Genomic DNA, 18,679 nt, shown 5'->3' with positions numbered 1-18,679 from the left:
GTCAATCTATCCAATAATTGAGATACTTTTTTTGGACCAACATGGACAAAGCAACAGATCGACATTGCTGTTCCTAGAGCCAGCTCCTAGCCAGGATAAACATACTATTACATTACTAATTCCTGTTTCACATGCTTCACATGATTCACATTTTTTGTGACCAAAGCTTTGATATGTTCGGTCAGAGAGCGTCCATTGAAATTAGGCCAACCTGTAGCCGACATGAAGACATATCTTACATGATTCCACTGAATCAAACATGAATTACCAAATAAAGCATCTTAGCTTTGTTGTGGCCAAGGGCAGCCCCACCTCCACCAGGTCGAGATTTTTGGGCCAATACTGGGCTGTCACTTCAATCACGCAGAAGATGTGATAGGGGGCCCAGCACAGAACAAATGCTGCAATCACAAATGTCACCATCTTGGTGAAGCTCTGGGAAAGGTGACTGTGATTGGTCTGATTAGGGGAAGTGGGGGACAAGGCAGTAGGTGTCAGGGATGAAGATGGATCTGAGGCCCGAGACTTGAGAAAGATATTAGTGTTTTTTGTGGTTTTATGGGTATTTGTAGTCCCTGATGCCCCATCTTTGCTGGACGCAATCCGTGCATCTGTGAGCTTGCTGGCACTCTGCTTCCTCCTTCTGGTCCTGCTCCTCAGGCTGAGAACAATTTGGATGTAGCTCCCTGCAATGACCACCAGGGGAAACAGGAACGCAAGCAGCAACTTGGAGATGGCTGTTGCTGCCTGCCTCACTTTGCAGTCTCTCTCCAGAGATGATGTATACAAGGCAAAATTATGATAGCACAGTTTCCTCCCATCCTGTTTTTCAGTCACTGAGCGGAACAGGAAATAAGGTAGTGTATTGATGACTGCCCACAGCCATCCCAATGCACACACCTTCCATGCTCCTGCTACTGAGCGATGATTCTGGCTCCACACTGGCTTGGCTGCCAAAAGGCAGCGGTCCACTGAAATGGCTGCCAGCAGGAAGGCTGACACATACATGTTCAAGAAGAAGATGGAAGCCTGTGTTTTGCAAAGTAGGCTGCCAAGCTCCCAGCTATGTGAGGACGAAAGGTAAAAGGTGAAGAAGGGCAGTGTCAGAGTTGCCAGGAAGTCCGACGTGGCCAAGTTGAGCACCCAGACAGAGGCTACTGTGTGACGCCGCAGGCAGAAGCCCACCACCCATAGGATGAGGGCGTTCTCCAAAATTCCCAGGCAGGAGACCAGACCATGGATGCAAACCACCACCAAGTTGGCCTGGGTGTTGTTGTTGAGTCTGTGCTCCTTCATCATCTGTAGCAGGGGACAGATCAGCTGTCCCCCTGAGGCATCTGAGGTGGGAGTCGTGTTTGACATTGGTGCTCTGAAAATAAATAAATTAAAACAACTGTGACAATTAGCTTATAGAGAGCTGATTAAAATCAGTCAGAGTTAGGAGGTTCTGGTGCATGCTTGTTCTTGTTTGAAAGCTAAACACGTTATGTGTAGCTTCATGGTTATCTACTGTGGAAAAGATTGACCAGAACAGTGATGGTGTTGATGATGGCAATGATATGAACAATAGACAGTGACTTAATGAAATGAGCACCGTATAATCGTCTCGTTTGTTAATATAAATTGATGAATTACAAATCTATTTTACTGCAGATGAAAATTAATAAATCCGTAAGTTGATAATTGTAAAAAATTAAATCAACAACATGACTGACATGAATCCAGGGATGAATCTGACAGTAATAACAACAGTTATATTGTTATCAGCAGAAGGCTACTGTGCTCTGATGGGACTCATATTTGGTGCAACAGTCTCCTTCCGTTAACTTTTAATTGTCTTTAATAACAACAGCAAGAAAGACAGGATATTTCATGTACCATATATTTACATCCTGTGCTACAGCCTTTCAAGTGACATGACATTAACATAATTGGGCCCTCAATTGCAAATCTCCTCGCAGAGTTTCATATCATCTGTTAACAATAACATGGATCCTTTCTTTATCTAACTGGTCTCTCCCTGATTGAAAAACAGTTGAGCATTTGTACAATACACTAAAAACACAATACTATACGGGTGTATCCTTTTTCCTTTTCTCTTCCTCATTCTCTAGTAACCCAATTGAGAAAAAACATTTACGCTACCCAGTCCCTTTGATTCCAACAACATGTCTAATCCTGTTCCTGTGTTCTAACCACATACCAGCTCTTGGGTACGCTTGCTTAGTTAAGCAATACTGTCAGAGAATGCTTGAGAATCCAAAGAGATACTGGCTCACCAATCCACCAGTCTCTTTTTTATAGAGATAACCAATAAAACTACCTGGACAAATAAGTTAACTTAAAGTAATACATGTAGTCACAGCTTATTGGTTCAGGTGCTGTTCTTCAACCTCAATCTAATAAATGTAATGTAAAGGAAGTGAACTAAACCCTACTGCTCTCTCCTAGTGTTACATTCTGTGACCTGATTTGGAATTTCAGCTATTTAGATTTACACTGCTCTCAGTCAGAGTTCTTCTCTGTTGTCCATTTATAATTTCAGATGTTATGGTTGTGTCAAAAGAGTTTATAGTTTAGTAACTCCTTCCAGTTATATGAGGTACACTTTGGAGTAACAAGAAGTAGCTGACATGTGGAACATCTAGTAGAATCAAACGATTTAAGTGTTGCCATTACATCCAGCCATGGTCCCATACTTAGTCACATCTCTTCATACTGACTGTGTAGATGAGATAAACGCGCCATCTTGTCTGAACATGAATACAGACATGACTAAATGTGTCCATGACACAATGCTGACGTGACTGCCGTCCCATTCATGGCTCATGGTGCTGATTTAACTGCGTGGTGAGTTGTCAATCTATTTTTTTACAGCTGTGCGCTTTAATGTAGTTGATATTAAAATTGCAGTTGGCGTCACATCTCTAGTTGTGTTTGACACTGTACTCCTTATAAGCTGCTCTGCTGTTTGGTTGCTTTTGGCATTTAATATCAATGATTAACTTTGACACACCTAGCTAATATTTACTCTGGTGGACAACATATTAGAAACACATCTCAGTATGAAGCAATAATGCAACAGCACCATAAAATACATCAAGATGAATCAACACCTCTCTAGTGTGGAGCCGGCGCCAGACAGTGACGTGCATAATTGACCTTTTACACTTATTCTGCCAACGGATTTCGGAACGCTAAGATGCAGAGTTTTCCATTGATATGGGGTATGTTACGGTAATGGTAAAAAAAACAGTGGCGAGATGGCCTCTGGGGGAGAAGTGGATGTGAGCAGAGCAGGAAAGCAGGAAAGCAGGGGAGCAGCAGGGGAGAGTCTTTGAGTGGCCTTTTAGTGGCAATTTCTTTGTAGATAATACTTTGGTGTATTAATAGTATTAGTATTGTTTCATTCTCAATGGCCCACATAACCCCCCACTAAAGGCCACTTTCCTGTCCCCAAAAACAAAAGAAGGACACTGGAAAAACAACAGACAGAAGGCCAGCCTGGGGAGGAAACAGTGTATTCTCTGCCATAAAAACACTCCTTGGATGTGTGAGGAGTGCAAGGTTGGGTTCTGTCTTCCACTGGACAGGAACTGCTTCAGGAAACTAAGGAAATCTCTAAAAAGTCTGGACATGGACCAATATAACAGCCTTTAACATGGACACTGAAAGCTCCAGGCAAAAACAACCGTTTGAGAAGATGTAAAATCGGTTCAATTTCAAGTTCATTTAAAATTGTTTATAAAAAGAAACATGACGAAAATTCAAATCTGTTTCTATACTTGTGTTATTACACACTGTTTTAAGCATCTATACCATATACTAATGACACATACTTGCAAGATTCTGAAAGATACATTTCTCCTTAAAAAAAGAGCACACATTTATTGATTTTTTTAAAAAAGAGAAAAAGGACCAGGTGGCTTGTCACCATTACAGTTCTATCAGTTTCAACAAAAAATCTAAACAGTATAATCTTAATAAAGGTAGGGATTATTATATTATGTATGGCTCTTTTATTAGGCTATAGATCTGGTGATAAACTGGCCACAGAGTGTATATACAAATCAAACAATTAAATTATATTGTAGTCAGTCAATCCCACAAACAATTTTATTGTGAATTCCTAATGTTAGATATATCCCCGGATTACTGCTGTACCGGTACAGCGTGATAGAAGTAGAGAAGAGACATAACTTGTGTCAGAATCTACTTTTTCGACATAAAAATTGTAGAGCTGTATGATAAAAAAGAAATCACCAACCCTGCTTGCAGTAAATATGCACCACATATGATTGGGTAAAATAACTCTGTGTTTAATTACATGATATTAATCTGAAATGTGAATTAAATGTAATTGAAGAAACATACCTGCTGTGGGAGTATTAGAGCAGCATGGAAAAAAGTAGGTCTGCAACACGTGTTAGGAAAGAGAGAATTAAATATTTCATTTAAAATTCCTTTTTCTTACTGTCACAGATGGTCAGCCCTCCAGTTCTGTAACTCTACAACTCTCCTGTTATGAAGACACCAATGTACACACATACACACACACACACACACACACACGCACACACACACATGTATAACTCCCCTTGCTCCGCCCTTTAAACTGACAAGATATCTGATGAGTGAAGGATATAGTGTTAATATGCAAGCAATTGCCTGACATTTTAATTCAGAGGCAAAAGAGAGGCGTTGGGAATTTGCATACAAGAAGGAGACAGTAGTAACAGAGACCAACATATGATATATGTGATATGTCATCGTCTGCTATACCTGTATGAACTAGTTCCCCTGACACTTCATTCTGGGCTGTTGTTTCCATGATGATATAGTACGTCAACATACAAGTATGAATAATCTACGGACAGCATTGGTGAGAATATTCAGATGAAATCCTCTATCCAGACAAAAAATCTATATTAAATCATTTAACTCAGATCTTCCTCCACTAACATCAGACCTCTTCAACATCAATATTTAAAAAAATAACTACTATCCCAAATCTATAAAATAATCTCCACGTCCAACCTAACAATATCCCTCCCTTCAAAAAAATGTGAACAAGACCTACAGATCATCTCCAGTGACGACTTATGGACCCACATCTGCAAGAAACATTTATCTATTTCCACCAACACAAACATGCAGCTCATCCAATACAACATTTCACCATACAGAAAAAGAATGTTTAACAAGTTTGAAAAGTATCCTCATGAGGATGTCCACCATCCACAATAAACACACCGTCATTTACACACGCACACACAAACACAAACACACACACACACAATTGTCCCTACATATTCTTTATCTGATATTAACACACATTTTACATGTACTTGTCTGCACTTGTTCTGAAATGGAAAACAAGTGTGACTTCAAACTGACATATGTTACATTAACACAACACTCCTAATCCTTTCAACTACAACATTCAGACCTATTTGGAAGCTCACAGTATCAGTCAGAGTAAAGAGTGAAAAGGACAACACTGTGTTTTCTTCAGTGATTACAAACATTTCTGAACACACCTCAAACCACCTTTCACTCTCCATATGCCTGTATGGTGAGCTTCTCCAGAGGAGATCAAAGATGTGTGAAAAAATATGTAAATCAATACTATGGTTGTTGTGATCAGTTCATGAAACCATAACTACATTTTCATTGAATGGAAAAAATTGTGTTACACACATTATTGACTTGAATTGAAAATTAAGTCATCCGCTATCACCAAACAGAGGTGCACGCACATTAAAAATGACTGATGACAGGATGTTATTTATTTCTGATCGGACTTATTGCAGCATTAGAAATGCTATTTGGTTAATTTTTATTTTTGCTTTCGCAGCTAGCTTTCCGCTCACTATTTGCAAAATCACGAAAATCTGTGTGAATAGAAAATATAGGACAAAGAGTGGCGGCATCAGCACATTCTTCAAGTGTGTACTAAAAGTGTGTCCTTTGCCTATGAGCTATGCATGCCATGTTCAGTTCAGTACATTGAATAACTTGGGCTGCTAGAAATTCTTATTTTCTGTGAAAAACACCTGGATATCTGAAAGGATGCCAAAGACAAAGTTCCTAAACATCAGCTTCCGTTGCTTGTTATGCGTTTTCACTCGCCATCACCTTTACGTAGAGTATCAATTTAGAGTATGAATACATAAAAAAATCTCTTCTATGACTCTGTTCCAGAGCATTGTCCTTTCTCTTTGTCGTACAGAAGTAGATTTCAATTATTTGATTCAAACGTGTCTTCTAATACATCAAAAGCTGCCGCCCAGCTCCTCCCAGTGTGCATGAATCACACCAACTCTCGTGGACCGGTGTTCCTCTCCCTGTCCTCGTTGTGTATCTCACCGGCCTGCTACTACTTAAAGGAATGAGGGCTAATTAGCAACAGGTTACAGCTGTGCTAATTACCCCTGGCACTGTTCCCCTGAAACACCCCCACAGATCTCTCACCTGCAGCTGAGCACAGACCAGGCCCACTACAAATTAATTTAACCAGCCTGATAGCTGATATCTAATAATTGTCTCCCTTCCTGTAGATTCATCATGACTTCAGTGCTGTTCATTGCCCTGCTGACTTTGGTCATATCAGGGCCCCATACTGGCCTTTGTCCCCATCGGGGGTGGGGCGGCCACTCATGTCAGCATTACAGGAAAGGCTCTTTTGCAAAAAGTGACACAGACATGTCAGGCTGTGGCTGAAGCCGCTGGTTATGAGTTCAAACCCACGGTAGGATGGAAGATAACAAACATGCAAGACGACACAAACAAAGTCACACACAACGCGCAAACATACTCACGTATGTTGAAAATATACACCCTCGCTTCTTCCACCTTCTGTGCACTTTGGACCTATGGATCTAGGAAGATACAGGATGAGGTTCAGCTCGACACCTGGTTTCTATGTCAAAGGATCTTTAAGGTAGGGCACTATCTGCATCTTCCAGGAATGTTCTAAAGAACTACACCTTTGAGGTTGCCGCAGTAAAACTTGGACTGAGAGAGAGATGAGCCCAGGCTGAAAGTCTCAACAAATGGTGTTTTAAGAATGACAGTAAAGTGGTGTACAAAATGTATTTCAATCAGGGAGAGACCAGTTAGATAAAGAAAGGATGCATGTTTATTGTTAACAGATGATATGAAATGATGAAGTCTCAGCGGTCTTTGCCTTGGACTCTGCGAGGAGATTTGCAATTGAGGCCGACTGCCCGATCAGCAACGAGATAGATCCCCCCGTGGAGTCCAGACCTGGTGGTGATGAGCTGATGGAATGATGAGTTGATGAAGCTGATGGATCCGTGGAGACTGGGCGGAGATGGGGCGGGGGAGGGGTGCGTAACAGCAGCATGAAAGCACTGAAGGTAGAGAAACAGTCATATTTAAACGAGACAGCACCAAGATGATTGGCTAGCCGTGTCATTGTTTCTGTGTGCTATTGGATAGAGGGGATCAGCTGATCTGCGCAGCTGGTGTCATGATTGACGGCGCGGAACAATGATGGCAAGTAAACAATGAGTGAGCATGTGTGAGGAATGATTGGCAGGAATGTGAGGAACAAATGGCAGGCTGAGGGGTATGGTCTTCCTGTCTGAACTTGCGCTAGAGCTCATTCATTTTACATTTTGTGGATTTAATCTTATTTTTAAGAGACTTCTTGAAAGCGAGTAAATACTTTGTTTCTCAAAGTCAACCCTCCTTTCCTCCACATTCAACTTAAGAGGTTGTAAGAATGTATGATGTAATTTCTAAACTTGCCCCATCTTTGTTTGAACCTTCACCCCGTGTGATAATCTTGGAGATTCATTTTTATTCAGAATTACTTGTGTGTGTCACTGCACTCAGTTACAGTAGGCCTACCGTGGGTCCTTGAGGTGTGACCACAATGTGTGATTTTAAGATGATGACATCCAGGTCTTTTTGAAACACTGGCAGTAAAATCATATCACAGCTCTGTATGACTGATAAAGACGTGACAAGTAAGATCGCACGCACGCACGCACGCACGCACGCACGCACGCACGCACGCACGCACAGAGAGAGACTTACATGGTCAAGTCTCCACCCTCGATCATATACAAAGTACTGTATATATATTCAGCTATATAGAGGAGTGGTGGGAGAGTCATTGGAGTCATCACAGCTGAGGGACATCACGGTATGATTGTATTTTAAAGTTCAATTGTGTTCATTTAATTGACAAGGTTGACAGTTTTTCCACATTGCTAAAGATATTTTGAAGTTTTTAAAACATTTTGAAATGAAATAATTTCAATAATTTATTTATATGAACATTTTTTCAAAATGATAAAACGATTACAAATAAATAAATCTAAGTATAGAATAAGCAACACCATTATCATATTGTCTATTTCTTTTGTAGGGAAATAATAATGTTTTTCCCATAGTTTTTCTATTAAATTAACTTGTAGTCCATTGCATTGTTGTAAACTACGATTTACTTTTTTTATATATATACTGTATGTTATATGTTATATTTTAATATGAGATGTTATACAATTCATAATTTATACATACACTGCCGTTCAAAAGTTTGGGGTCATCCGCCAAAAAAGTTTGATCCACAACAGCCTTGTTCCGCTCTCAGCCACTACAGGATGGCCGAGAGGACTGCTCTGTATTTATCTTGTATTTATCATGTATTTGTTATGCTTTTAGGTTGCATAAAGTCCTCTTCACAAATATATGTTATTTTGTATGAAAGGGTTTGTAAAAAAAGGTGTGTTTTGTACATGGAGAACAAAACGCTGTACAACGGACTGACAATTGAAAGGGCAGAAAGAAAAAAAGATATCTTAGTAAGAGGAATCACCAGTTATTGGTCAAATTCATTGGAAGCTTAGTATAAAAAAAATACGGATTTAAAAAGGAATACGTTCCTGTTTCTGTATTAAATACACACAAATGCCTGTAAAAGTATGGAATATTAACAGGTGTGTTAATATTAACAGCTATTCTTAAGACATCACAATATAAATATAAGGATAATATCGGGTTATCAGATGGACAAAATATGGAACAAACAAATTACAGTGTAAAACTATTTAATCCCACCACTGAGTAGACTGCAGAGGGCCCAACATATTTAGAGCCCAAATGCACCGTTGTTCAAGAATGGACTTGGGCAATTTATGCAAATTCAATTCTCCCCGGGCATGTACCACTGTGTGGACTTTGACTAAACACAAGTTTCATTCAAGTAATTCTTCTTCTTCTTCTTCTTCTTCTTCTTCTTCTTCTTCTTCTTCTTCTTCTTCTTCTTCTTCTTTTGGGGCCCAAACTATTAAATAATACATTTTGTGTCTGAGTTATACTTGTTTTGGTCTAAAATAGTCATAATTGAAGGAAAGAAAAAACATTTTGTTTTGTTCTACAGAGGTTAATGTCAACTATCCAATTCTAACGTGTCTCATAATATATCTTTCAGCAGCATTTGTCAGTATAAACATCCAAAGTCGGAACACAAAGCAGTTGAATCACTTGAATTAACAATACTTTTTATTGCATGAATCATTTAACCAGCCTGATAGCTGATATCTAATAATTTTCTCCCTTCCTGTAGATTCATCATGACTTCAGTGCTGTTCATTGCTCTGCTGACTTTGGTCATATCAGGGCCCATACTGGCCTTTGTCCCCATCGGGGGTGGGGCGGCCACTCATGTCAGCATTACAGGAAAGGCTCTTTTGCAAAAAGTGACACAGACATGTCAGGCTGTGGCTGAAGCCGCTGGTTATGAGTTCAAACCCACGGTAGGATGGAAGATAACAAACATGCAAGACGACACAAACAAAGTCACACACAACGCGCAAACATACTCACGTTCAACCTCATGTCAACACATGTATGTTGAAATACATATCACTCTACTGTGCCCTTTAATGTTTTTTCAGTGACAAAACATCAGTCTGCATTTTGCATTTAAACAATATTGAAGCTGAGAGTGAGGGAAGTTGCATTTTGGAGTTACTTTACGTAGAACAATAGTGATCGGCTGATATTTTGGCCACACTAGTGGTGTGCTCAATGGTAATGGTGGTCTGCTGGACTGTTGGTCTGCCACTTTGGTCCTGAAATATTTCAACAACTATCTGATGACTTGCCATGCAATTTGGTAGAGAAATGAATTGTCTCCAGCAGGTGAATCTTCCAATCTTATTAACTTCTTATATCTACATCGAAGTGTACTATGTAAGACCGCCATGTTTCTAAAGCAGCCCATAACAGACAAACCAAACACTGGCTCTAGATAAATCCATTTGCAGTTTTGCATTGGCCTCTAGTAGTTCTACACGCTTACTGTCACAAGGGAGACGTTTTAGTTGGTTGCAATCTGCAACCTCATTGCTGGATGGCGACAAATCCTACACAATGACCCTATTTCCTTCACTCACCTTGCCTGAGTGCTAGCTTTGCACTTGCAAGAAAATAGAGTCCTAAGATTTGTTTGTGACAAAAATGTCTATAATCTGGAGCTACATACTACTAGACTTTGATTTAAGCTCTAATCTATGATTGAAAAAACACCTCCCACACCATGTAGGACACTCTGGCAGCTCTGTACAGCTCCTTCAGCCACCGTACCGCAGGTCCTTCCTTCCTGCTGCTGTCAGGCTGCACAACCATCTGAGCTCCCAGTAGACCACAAAAACACTTGTGCAATATAAATGCACTGTGCAATAATAGGTATTATATCTAATATTTCAGTTATTGTGGAGGCTGTACTGTTTTTTTATTGCTTAGTTGCTTATCTATAATAATTGTTTGGATTTGGTTTCTCTTGTTCCACTTTACTTTCTGCTGCTGTAAATCCATAAATCTCCCCGCTGCGGGACTACAAAGGATTATCTTATTTGATCTTGACCTCTGGCTGCAGGGTTCGTCTCCTGAGGAGCTGGTCCAGGCATGTCTAGGTCCCACAGCAACAGGAGAAGTGTCTGGTGCCAAGTTTCACTCTGCTCTTCAAGAGATCTACACCCAGAACGGACTGGTAGACCGCGACTTTGTCAACAGGTTGGGGAAAGATCAAAACAAAGCAACGTTATTACAGAGCGATGCAATATGGGATTTTGAGCGCTTTAAAATTTAAAAGAATATTTGCTCACAGTTATTACTTGTGAAAAACTGTTTTAGTGCTCCACACCACTTCAACTCAGAGGCCTTTCTGGAAGGACGTAGCCTAATCATAGAGGGTATCGTAGCCATTAAGGCTAACATTCGCAAGGAGAACTTCCAGGCTGCCAGGGAAACACTGGGCAGAATCCTTCATACACTACAGGTAAGAGGGGTATAACGAAACTGCTGGGTATATATAGGTTAAAGGGCAAGGTGAGGAGGAAATTAAGTAATAGACAGACATATATATTGGATGAAAGAATGATACGGTTAGAGAAGGCAAAATGAGCGAGGAAGGAGACTGAATAGAGAAATTCTAACTCTATCCATGTCTATGTATCAATGTGTTGATGTGTGTCTTTCCATTCACTGTCAGGACTTCTACAGCCACAGTAACTGGGTGGAGCTGGGATACACCGAGCCATACATTAACCTCATACGCCCAGACCTTCCTCTGGAAAACCTGGCAGGTGTGTGTGTGTGTGTGTGTGTCATACACATAACTATGCACATATTTCTGTGCTGGGTAACATGTCATGAAGTAGACTATATCCATAATCTTGCATATTAAACTCCAAACAATTACTAATTGTGGATCTTGTGTACATTTTGTTTGTGTAGATGTCAACACTGCCACCTGCAGTGACTGTGCCAGTGGAAAGTGCCCCAATTCCATCCTGCCCAACATTCTGAAAGAAAAGAAACTCACATCAGGCTACATGGGAATCTTCTCAGCTGCCAAGCCCAAAGGTATCAGTGACAAACATGTCTCCAAACCATATTCAAATATTGTTACCAGTGAGCATCACATTTTAATTCCCCTCGAGGAGGAAATAAAATACAACAGATAGTAAAATATGTAAATAATGTAAATATATATAAATTAATAATATTATATAAATATATATAAAAATAATATTTACTTCCAAAAGACTAAACTTCTAGGATCTTCTAACTGGTTATGATTTCTGGTCGGACAGAGCCAGGATAGCTGTTCCCTCCTTTACAGCCTTACATGACATTCAAGATGCCCCCGATTGTATTTGGGTTTCAATGACGTAATAAAATCCAGACGCAACACTCATAAAACAATTATTTACCTGGAGTACAAACAAAAAAAAAGATTAAATTCTGCCAGGTAATTCAGCCCACTTGAATACATAGCAAGTACACATATCAATTTGAACCATATCCCAGTTCAACCGCCTGTGCCTTCTGCGCTTTGTCAGGAAAATGTAGCCATGGAGGAGCAGCTGACCTGACGAGCGCAGCAGAACCTCGTGGAGGCATCAGCAAAGATGAGCGCCGCTCAGAAAACGTTGCTCTCCACAACTCTGCCGTGAATGCAGCCACAGCCGCCAGCCTCCAGCTGCTGGAGGACATCCGTTTAGCTGCTGGGGACAACGACTTTCTGAGGTATGACAGTGAGGTGTAAAAGATATCTTGAATGATTGGTCTGGAATCTCTAATCTTGATTTAATGATTTTACCATCCAGACTGAGGGGGGTTGACCTTTTTAATTCTCCACTTTCTCACAGAATGATGGGGATTGCTCGCTCATCCGTCGTGTGCTTTGTTATTGACACTACTGGCAGTATGTCAGATGATATCAAGGAGGCCAGGGAGGTTGTTTACGAAATAATTGACAGTAAAAAAGGAACGCAGGACGAGCCATCCGAGTACATTCTGGTGCCCTTCAATGACCCCAGTAGGAACTCTTCTACTTTACTGATAATCTATAAATCATTAGTTGTCTTAGATCCTTGGTGGTTACATAATGCCATCACAATTTTAAGCATGTGATATGCTTGGCCATATAGTTGTAACACTAGTTACAAACTATAGAGTATGATCTTATGTAAAGTGTTGAAAAACTCTGGTGAAAACTGTAAATCTATATAGACTAACAGTGGTTCTGTAGGATGAAAAGTGATTTTAAAATAGATATATTTAGTCAAAGATACTTTGAGTCATAGGTTAGTCTTGGCACTTATCCATTTTCTATGCTTCATATGTAGATTTTGGACCTATGATCAGGACACCAGACCCCGATAAAATGAAAAGAGAAATCTCTAAGCTCACAGCAACTGGAGGTGGTGATACCCCTGAGATGTGCCTGTCAGGACTTCAGGTACTATAATCTTTACTGACTACGGTGGCTGTTGTTCCAGATATGTGTCATCAACCCCTTAATGACTGAGGTGATGCAGAAAGGACTGACAAGTTTCATCGTTTCATTTCTCCAGTTGGCTCTCACCGGTGCTCCTGCCTCCTCCCACATCTATGTTTTCAACTGATGCTATAGCCAAAAGACATTGATCTCAAGGACACTATTGTTGCTCTCATCAGGAGCACCAGTCAACGGTAAATACTGACTGACACTCAAAGATGCCCCTAAAGTGACTTTTACTTTAAAGGCTGGGGGTGTAATCTCCATATTTAATGATTTCCATAGGTGTCATTCTTTATGACCGGGCCCAGTAGGAGGCGCCGTCGTGACCTCCGTGCTAGCTCCTTTGAGGACTACAAAGACCTGGCTTTGGCCTCTGGAGGCCAGGCCATCCAGGTTTCAAAGAGTCAGTTGCCTCAGGCCACAGACGTCATCCTTGACACCTCTACTTCAGCTCTGGTAAAACGGTGCAGTTCTAATAGTATATTCTGTACTATCTGAAGCATGTAGCCTTCAGTGGGTGTTACAAAAGTGGGAAATCATCAGGCTCTTCTTTTTTCCACAATCTCCCTCAGGTGACAGTTCTTCAGCGAGCAAGGAACCCTGGGCAGAAGGAGACTTTCCCCTTCATGTTGGATGAATCTCTGAAAAATAATCACCATCTACATCACAGGACAATCCATTACTTTCACGCTGACCAACCCTGCAGGTGACAAACCATTCCGATTTGCAGTGTTTTGCAGCGGTTTAAGACAATGTACGTGCTTGACACTCATTGGGTTTCCTTTTCTTTCTGGCTGAGACTATGATTGCGATACATCTTTATGAATGACGAATGCATGCCATCAATTTACAGGTGTGAGCCAGAAGCACAACGAAGCCAGCGGTAAACTGGGGACTATAAACACAGTGGGAAACCTGTGGAGAATTCTTCTCCACGTTAACAAAAATACAGGGAGCTGGCAGATTGACATCATTTCCAAACAACCATACACACTTAAAGTCACAGGTCAGATACTCGGTTCATTATACATGCTCTTTCTGTACAGATATGCTGTTGAAATTGTGTCTTATTACACTTAATTTGTAGATTAAATGAATAGTGTAACATTACGAGATATGTACTTATTTGCTTTCTTGCCAAGAGCTGGATGAGACGTTCACTACCACTCTCATGTCTATCTGGTAAATATGAGGCTACAACAAACAGCTGGTTAGCTTAGCTTAGCAAAAAGACTGGAAATTCTGTAAACAGCTAGTCTGGCTCTGTTCCACATTAGTAAGCCTGAGTTTGCAGGACGACCAGCAAAGGAAGTTACTGCTCGCTGCCTAAAAATAGTCCTGCTCGTCAGCTCCAGTAAAACAACTAATTGTTTATTTTACCCTTTACTTTGAACAAAGTTGAAACAAACAAGCTTTTGTTACATTTGGACAGAGTTGAACTAACTGTTTCCCCTCTTTCCAGTCTCTGTGCTAAGCTAATCGGATATTAGCTTCATATTTCATATACAGACATGAAAGTATTGATCTTCTCATCTAACATTTAGCAAGAAAGCAAATAACATTAATTAAGGTAATCTCCCATATTCACACTGACACTGATTGTAATAAAACAATTCTAATTAGTAGCATATTTCATATTTATTTCCACTCAATTTTGATCCACGAAAACCACCTAAATTAATTCAGCTTCTAATGTCAAAAGATTTTTTTTTTTTTACACAGTAGTTGGTCGAACATCATTTATTTAATTTTTTAATCTTTATTTACTGTAAGTCTGTGCTTGTGTTTCAAGCCAGAGTACTATTACCTTCATCTATGACTTTGTGGAGAGCTTCGGAGGACCTCATCCGGGTTACGCACAACTCAGTGGCGTCACAAGCAGGTACAATACATTCATAAAGCAGTAATGGTGTAATTAAGAGTCTCTATAGGAACTCTAGGATACTTGGTAGAGAGGGTGTATATCTTTTAATGTAAATATGACTCTATACCTTTTTTCCAATCATGAAGCATGTGTTGATTTTTCACCAGTGCTGAGCTCAATGTGTGAGCTCAAGAATAGCATCATAGTGGGAAAAATAATTGTGACACATTTCTTGTTCTGTAAGGCAGACAGAAAGATAATCTTTAAAGCTCCTATACTTAATATGTCCATATTGACAAAGGATCACAATGACTACTTGTTGTAAAATAATGAATATTTAGAGACAATAGTCACCCGACTGTAGTTCCTCTCAGCTCTTTTAGAGTTGTAGTGTCCTTTCTAAAACAGAGTGGATATTGGACTCACATTTGCCAGATGTACAGAAACACAACTCTGAACAAATGCTAATGTTGCTCAGTGTCTGCTGGGTGTGTATGTGAGCAACCCTTTGCTAACAAGTTTGCTATAGGTTGAGCAGATTTCCCCAGTTTGTGTAGGATTTTCCGAGTTTGAAGCGTGTCCCGAGTCCCCTCAAATATCTGTAAATCACTCAAATAGGTTTTCACCTAAATTAAATGATTACCTACCACAATGTAAAAACACATACATGTGCACATGAACATTTGCTACACTAAATGGGTTCCGGTTTGGTGGTTTGAAAACATGGTCACCCTCCCATACTTTATATGGTTAAATGACAAAATCAATGAATGCAGGAATTTTTATCCTATGGCAATGCCCATAAAATTAAGATTATGATGATGTTGGGCAAATCAGGCATCCATTCCACCCCCCATTCCCCGAACCCTCTAATGTCCACTTTTTGTCATGAAAATTAAAGTTGCTCTTGTTTTTGTCCCTACCTTATTTCTTTACTTCTCTCTTCTGGAAACTCAGGCCAGCCGGCCACTCTGATGCTCTCAGTAATGGGTAGGAAAGGTCCGTCCTCCATGACCATAGGGCCTGTTGCCCTGGTAACTGTGTCTGATCCTGAGACTGTTAGAAATAGCACAACAACTGACATGGGCAACGGAGACCTCCTGGTGACTGTTGATGATGTCCCTGAGGGGGAGTTTGTGGTCATCCTTAAAGGAACTGACAAAGTGTCAGGCAGTGAATTTCAGAGACAGTCTACCACCCAGATGTCTGTCTCCAAAGTGAACATCAAGGTTGGTCTCTTCACTTCCTGTTCACATCCTGTGTGCACACACAAGTATGTTTTGTTTTATTTAAAGACACATTAATATTCACACTTTTGTAGTATGTAAGAACAATAACACTTTTCTTCACATGCACCCTTCCATCCATTTTCATCCTCTTATCCGGGGTCGGGTCGTGGTGGCAGCCGGCCAGGCTTCCCTCTCACCCGCAACATTTTTCTAGCTCATTCTGGGGGATCCATCCCGAGGCGTTCCCAGGCCAGTTGGGAGATATAATCCCTCCAGCGTGTTCTGTGTCTTCCCCGGGATCTCCTCCTTTCTTCACTTGTTTTGTATTTTATTCTTTCACTTCTATTTCCCTTTAGGCTGTGGTGGAGAGCAATATGGAGCCAGGTAAAGACTTCAATCTCCCCTTCAGTGTCATGACCCAGGGCTCTGGTGGTCAATACTCCATCAGCGCCAAAAACGATAACAAATTCCTCATGTCCTACCCAACCAGGTGAGGAGAAGCAACTAACAACTATTCTTGTTAAATATCCTTATTGATACTGACACAGCTTTAAATCTAGAGCACCCATTCCTGCTACCTAAGGCTGAGGGCAAAGTTACATCTGAGTGGAGTAGCTTTGTGCAACCCTACTCACTAGTTGGAGTAAAGGTCACAGTCAGGCTTAAGGCAGCAGTATGCTCTGTTACAACTGCTCACATTAGGGGGCACTGTGTCCAACAATTTCTGTAACCTTCCGAATCAATGATCCGACATTCACACACACTTCACATTGTGACTGGTCAACTGTGTGTCGGTTAGAAAGTAAGCTGGGTTTGCACTTTCTTTACCATTTTAATATTTTAATCATATTCACAGTAAAAGCTCTGTAATCACAAAGTGTATTATTATGTCTTCTTTTGACAGGCTCACCTTGACAACGGGACAATATACTAATTCTACTTTGACCATCACGCCACCTGCCAACACACCATCAGGCACTGACGTCACTCTGACTCTGGAAGCCAAGTTGTCAGGAGGTGTTGACTCCAATTACGTCGTTTTGAGAATCTCTGTTGTTACCAAGGTAAACCAGGCACCTGTTGGATTACATATATGGAAACAGTGAAATAAACTAGTGAATAGAGTGCTGGAGGAATGAGTCCTGAAAACCCGGAAACGAGTAAGCCATTATTGCCCTTCCGGTTCCCTCTTCCCAAGTGGGAAAATGTGTTTTTATGAAATGGATTTTTGGATAGATGCCTCAATAAGGTCCAGGGTTAACACCTTTCAGATTGTTTTATGTTTTGTTCTCCCATTATAAAATATGTCAGTAAATACTCAACTCTGGAATTTTTAATCTGGTCATAAAAAAGATGGTTGCTAACAAGTTTCTAAATGAGTCATCAAACCGACCACTAGTCTGCCTTCGTGGTTGTGACGTTAAGCCATGCGACTATCGTGTACTGTTCATTTGTGAAGATTATCTTTCTGAGCAAGAAGTGTAAGTATCATAAATTTGTTATTACCACAGAGTTAATTTTCGGCAACAATCTAAAATTCAATGAAAATATCCCATTGGCTATGGTTGAGGGAACAAACCTTCTTGGTTGGCATACAAAATTACGTTCTTCCCTGCAGCACTCCGTTTAAAAAGCTCTGCACAAAAATGGCTTTTACAGATGCACTTCTTCAAAAAGGTTTACAATTATCCAACAGATTTTGATTGACGTTCATGAATAAAATAATAACTTTCTTTTCTTCTTCTCTGTTCAGATTACAGATTTTGTTCAGCCCTTTTGTGAAGTGGTGCATGTGCTGGCTGATGATTGCCCTCAAGAAGTGTTTCAGTGTGAACTTTTCCAGTGGGAGCTTATGGCCACCCTTACAGATGGAAATGGTACCGGAATAGAGACCGTTTCACTGCACCAGGGCAGTGGAAACTTAACAACCACCTCGCTGAGTGATCCCATCATCCAGGCTAACTACACAGCCTCCTGCTGCTCGCAGATTGTTGAGTTTGTAGCTGTAGATCAAGTTGGAAATGTGGGCAAGTGCTACCACTCCATTGTACGTTCTGCAGGCCCTCCTGTCTTAACAGGGTCTCTGCCACTGTGGTTGTGCCTGCTGGTATCTGCCTTTGTAACGAGGATTTGAAGGGCTTAAGTGAGGTTGTCTTACTCTGCATCAGATATTGGATACATCATTTACCACAAATTTATTTTAAACAAACTTCATTATGGTGATGGTTATCTAATAATCAGATATCTTGCTCAAATAAA

General features: G+C 40.5%; 2 protein-coding genes across 3 annotated transcripts; one reads left to right on the top strand and one right to left on the bottom strand.

Annotated features, from left to right (window-relative positions):
* Positions 1-4,530, bottom strand: LOC117736043 (prostaglandin D2 receptor 2). 2 transcript variants are annotated; one of them, XM_034541060.1, is made up of 2 exons: positions 4,475-4,530; positions 1-1,369 (listed from the first exon to the last, which is right to left on the bottom strand). In XM_034541060.1, exon 2 carries the CDS (start codon positions 1,360-1,362, stop codon positions 265-267), a length of 1,098 nt encoding a protein of 365 aa, XP_034396951.1. In that variant the 5' UTR covers positions 1,363-1,369; positions 4,475-4,530; the 3' UTR covers positions 1-264. The 2 variants fall into 2 exon arrangements, with proteins under 2 accessions (XP_034396951.1, XP_034396945.1); XM_034541054.1 differs by having other exon boundaries at positions 4,375-4,513.
* A 3,540-nt stretch (positions 4,531-8,070) lies between these two features.
* Positions 8,071-18,679, top strand: vwa11 (von Willebrand factor A domain containing 11). The gene is given in 21 exon segments (XM_034541071.1): positions 8,071-8,176; positions 9,602-9,791; positions 10,916-11,052; positions 11,173-11,317; positions 11,531-11,624; positions 11,776-11,904; positions 12,384-12,570; positions 12,693-12,862; positions 13,173-13,285; positions 13,401-13,460; positions 13,463-13,517; positions 13,608-13,783; positions 13,900-13,977; positions 13,979-14,033; positions 14,181-14,333; positions 15,119-15,198; positions 15,778-15,786; positions 16,145-16,420; positions 16,777-16,910; positions 17,325-17,484; positions 18,174-18,679. Coding segments are annotated over 20 exon segments (2,775 nt in total). The 5' UTR covers positions 8,071-8,176; positions 9,602-9,608; the 3' UTR covers positions 18,555-18,679.

This window comes from Cyclopterus lumpus, chromosome 1 (assembly GCF_009769545.1).
Source record: "Cyclopterus lumpus isolate fCycLum1 chromosome 1, fCycLum1.pri, whole genome shotgun sequence".
Lineage (NCBI taxonomy): Eukaryota > Metazoa > Chordata > Actinopteri > Perciformes > Cyclopteridae > Cyclopterus > Cyclopterus lumpus.
This window is presented reverse-complemented; position numbering and strand designations above follow the sequence as displayed.